General features: G+C 38.7%; 1 protein-coding gene across 1 annotated transcript; it reads left to right on the top strand.

Annotated features, from left to right (window-relative positions):
* The first annotated feature begins 4079 nt into the window (after positions 1-4079).
* On the top strand, positions 4080-4978 carry LOC113342863 (protein transport protein SEC31-like). Its single transcript, XM_026587255.1, has 2 exons — positions 4080-4707; positions 4944-4978. The coding sequence occupies exons 1-2, from the start codon at positions 4080-4082 to the stop codon at positions 4976-4978; spliced, it is 663 nt and encodes a 220-aa protein (XP_026443040.1).

Raw genomic sequence — 4978 nt, 5'->3', positions numbered from 1 at the left:
ACTCTCAGCAACGGCCAATACATGTATCTTCCATTTTGCTTAATTAGTTTGAACGGTATCAAGTCTGGTGTTTTTTTTTCGTTGCTTCATATCTCTTGTCAAAGGACGTGTCTCCTCATTGGAGATCCTTGAAGATAGGTTTAAGCTAGACGAAAATTCCTGCAACGGTGATCTTAATGCAGTAAGTGATGCTCGACGGAAGACCGAGAAAGTGATATCAGAGAGCTTCTCCATCGAGAAATTTTCATGTACAAGTTGGAGGGGGGTGAATTAAAGACCGTAAAGCATATAAAAGCGTAAACTGGAGGCAAATAACTTAAATGCGATAAAAAAATCTCTAGTAAAGTAAATATTTTAACTAGAAAACCAACAAAATATTCGTCCGGTTACAGTTAGATCCTCTTAATCGACACCAAAATATAGACAACCACAATTAGTTTTAAAATATTGATATATTTATACTATATTCTATATGTTTCCTGTAAGACAAACGTAGGATGAAGTGGGTGGGGTGTCTTCCATCTATAAATACCAAATTATGGTCCTCCACACCCTTGCAATAATATCGACTTGAGGTTTTTTTTTTTGATCGCCGACTCTCAGCTTTAAATACAGCTAGCAATTTGATCTTCCAAATATCCCTCTTATCAAATTCGTGTATAAACAAACATGGGTGGTAAGTATAGCATTCCAATCGATGCGGATGCGAATTTAAAGAAAAACGGAATCTCAGCCTACACTGGTAGCATTAGCTCAGTTTCAACTGGCGGAATCTTCCGTGCTATATTCGTGGAGGGACATATTTTGCTTCCTCAACTCGTGCCAGAAACGGTAACAGGTGTTGATTTAAACTCTGATGGAAGAGTCTCATCTTTTACCTTTGCCGGAGGTATGTTTTTTATTGATGATTGATTCACCAATGAAATTAAACAGCGCACCATTTCCTTTTTGAATTTCTTTCTAAAAGTGCATTTTTATTTTCTTCTTCATCTTGGTTTTTTTCTAGGTATGAAGCTAATGGTGGACGAAATTGATATGGAAAATTTATCGCTCAAGTGCACTATGCCTGATACTGATGCTCATAATAGCACCGATTTCATCGTTACAAACTGCAATTTGAACCATCTCCACATTTTGGATCGGTCATCAAAACGAGTAGCACTTTCGAACCAAAAGGTGACGCTGATCTACTGACGATGTATTGCAATCCCGAATTAAGAAGATTCACGAGATTTTCAAAGTTGTTAGTGGTTACCTTGGTGAAAATCCTGATGTTTGTGCGTAAACAAAACTCCTCCTATAGGCTATAGGGCTGAATGATGAAGCATCTTCGCGATCTTTCAGTGTTTTAATATTGTTGTCCTTTGTTTTTGTCTGAGAATAAAAAATGATCTCTGGCCTTGACGGAGTTCGTTGGTATAATGTAACTTCAAGATTGTTGTTTTCTATATATTTTCTGTCATAGTTACTTACAGTTACAGGTTATATTGCACATCCATAATCTTTCATGTTGGCTATTCTATACAATTCTAAGCAATATATATATCAGTCTTCGAAATTAAAACAACAAATAAATCCATGTATCTTTCAGGTTTTTTTACTTGAAACAAAGTGGTGATACTGGGCAACATGTAGATGTAGGTCTCAGTGAAGGATGTTTTATTTTTATCGAAAGAGAGAAAATAATCAGTGAAGGATGTTCATCATCCCTATAATTGTCAGATTTAACGTTTTTAATACAAAACTAAATAATAAAAGAAAAAAAAAATCGTGTATTAGATAGGGGAGCAAGATCTCTTCCTTTCTTGTGAACACTTTACATGAATACGCATATTTAAAGATTTTTGAGAAGCATAAACTTACTTGACAAAAGAGTAATCACGCCATGGTATGGCTCATCATATAAGGCATCATTATTGTCTTTAGCTAGATAAATCAGTTTTTGCTCAACATTTGGTATCTCTTCAATGATCACATTGATCACTAGCTATTACCTATTTACAAATCTAGAGGCTTCATGCGGAGATGGAATATAGACTGTGTTTTTGTGCCTCATGAAATTATTCTATGCGCTTGGCTCTACACAGAGAAGGATGAGGTAATGATTAACATTGATGGTTCGAGATCATACATAGCAGGAGGCTTTGGATCCATTATCAGAGATCATAATGCTGAGGTAATAGCAGCATCTACTAGAGAAAGTCCTGTGAATTCAGTTTTTCCCCATGAGTTACAGAGAGTTGAGCTTGGACTTAATTTGGCTATCCAGAAGCAGCAACCTATAGTTCATCTTGTTGTTGACTCCATGGTTGTCTTTAATCTGTTAACTACGTACCAAGGATCCTGAACCCCCTTGGAATGTGATTCAAATCTGGAGAAGAGTTAAGAAGTTGAAAGAAAGGTTTGTAAAATAGAGGGTTACTTTTTGCTACAAAAAAACAAATAGAGCTGCAGATTTTCTAGCTGGTCTTCATTTGGGCAGGGTTCGAGTGGAAATCAGACATGATGAGTTCACAACTGATTTCAGAGAGAGTCTTGCTGCTGACAAGGCTCAACAGGTCTACCAGAGAAGAAAGAAGGAAAGAAATCACTGCTGTCTTGTTTAGTTTTGTTTTCTTAGTTTTTCAGTTCCTGTTTTTCTTTTTCGGCTTTTAGCCCGCCAATTGTGTCAAAATTAAGAAAAAAAGAATAAAAATAAAAAAGCCTGTTTACAAATCTGCTACATTTTACTTTAACAAATGATTAATAAGAAAATGTGAAGTTTTGGGGAAAGTATTGGCAGTTTTTAACGGGAACTTCGACATAGTAGTCGATGTGAGCACCAAACGTGTCTTTATTTTATCTTTTTCGAAGAAAATTTTATATTCATGGGAGTCTCTCAATTGCTCCAAATGAGATTAAGAGTAACAAATTTAAACGTATCAGAATCACATGGCCATACAACTACAAATTGTTTGACACGATCAACAATCTCGGACGTTTCCTTCTTCCAAGCCCCAAAAATTCTCTCGATAAGCGGCGTACGTGTCTATAGTTGGTTACGAAGTGCACCCAAAAGTGTATCAAAGCCTCTAATGCCAACCACCAGTAAATCAGCTGTTTAATTTCCGAACTTATCATCACATGGTAGCAATGGGAGTCGAGCACAAAGGCCAAAGCAATTATGCAATGTACCTTACTATCATCAAAACGCTAACAACATTTGTTCGTGAAGCAAATATTTGTAACAAACTAGCTGTTATTTAACCAATTATGTGTAAACTGACGGTCTATTTGGTTAAAACATCTTGAATCAAACAAAAAGATACATGACTACAGATATAAAGATCATAAAATTTTTACACCATCCAATCGGAAACCTCCACCTATAAAGATGTTTCTCATTATTTAATATTATTGAACTTTTGAGTATGTTATCCGTTATAATAGATTATATTCTACCATATTTAGCGGACCAAGGATATTCTCTTTAATAGAGATTATTAATAATAATATAGATATGGTCCCTGCTCCGACAAGGAGGGCAAGGAAGTTTTCCATAACCCAATATGATATCATCCCTAATCTCGATCCTCTCTTTTCTTCTTCTTCTTCTCCATTAAACCTCCAACACAAAATCCATGACAGGTGATAAGAAAACTCTGCATCCGGCCTTTGCCGTAACCAACATCAAAACCCTGATTCCTATTCTTCTTGACATCAAACAAGATGAATACTCATCCTGGGTTTTTCACTTCGAACTACATCTACAAGATCACGATCTTCTTTTTCTCATCAACGGATCCACACCACCAACAGGGATTGATGCAAATACCATCAAACAACTCGACGCCCTATGCCGCCAATGGATGTTCTCCACCATGGCCAAGGATCTCATGTTCACGGTTTTAAAATCTGGTAAAACCGCCAAAGAACTTTGGGATCATCTTCAAAAGTTGTTTCAAGATAACAAAGGTAATCGTGCTGCAACCCTTGAAAGTAATTTTGTCAATCTAAAGTTTGTTGACTGTGCTAGTGTCGATGATTAATGTGAAAAACTCAAGTCGTTAGCGGATCGACTGACCGATCTCGATTTTCCCATGAATGACAAACGTTTGGTTATCCAACTTGTCAATGGTCTACCGGAGGAATACAACACTGTTGCTTCCTTCATACAACAGTCTATGCCCACCTATGATGCTGCTCGTTCACAACTACGCACTGAAGAAATACGACGTGCTCAACAAACCACCATGATATCTTCCACTGCCCTAGCAGCCACTGGAAACAATTCTTCTCAATACCATCACCGAACTAGCAACGGAAAAAGACCTGTCAACCCTGCAAACTCCGGTCCTCTTCTGCCAACCCCAGGATACTCTCGCCAGCCCAGTGCACCTCGCCAGCCCAGTGCGCCACGCGGCCCAGTGTACCCAGCTAACCCAGCATCCTGGATGCCATACTGGGCTCAACCTCCATGCCCGTACCCAACTGCTCCACTTTGGCAGCCCACTGCACCACCTCGAGGCCCATCTGCTGGACGTCCTCGTCAAGCCCAGCAGCGACGCTCTTCAATTCTTGGACAGGCCCATGCGTACGCTGTGCCTTCAGTTGAAACACTACAGCCCAGTGATTTTGCGGAAGCCTACAGTTCATTGAGCTTACAGCCACCATATGAAACGTTCTACATGGACACTGGTGCGACATCCCATATCACCGTGGATCCAGGTACGTTACATACTGTTTTCGACACTAGCAATGTTAAATCTATCTTGGTTGGCAACGGTAACTCTATTCCAGTTATGGCTAGTGGCACCCACTCTATAAACCTCTCGTCCCGACCTCTTCACCTCAACGATACCCTCGTAGTTCCTGATATTATCAAAAATCTTATTTCTGTTCGAAAGTTCACAACTGATAATCATGTGTCTGTTGAATTTGATCCTTATGGTTTTTCTGTGAAGGATTTGAATTCGAGGACGATCCTTCTTCGCTGTGA

The sequence above is a fragment of the Papaver somniferum genome, unplaced genomic scaffold (genome assembly GCF_003573695.1).
Source record: "Papaver somniferum cultivar HN1 unplaced genomic scaffold, ASM357369v1 unplaced-scaffold_48, whole genome shotgun sequence".
Classification (NCBI taxonomy): Eukaryota; Viridiplantae; Streptophyta; class Magnoliopsida; order Ranunculales; family Papaveraceae; genus Papaver; species Papaver somniferum.
This window is presented reverse-complemented; position numbering and strand designations above follow the sequence as displayed.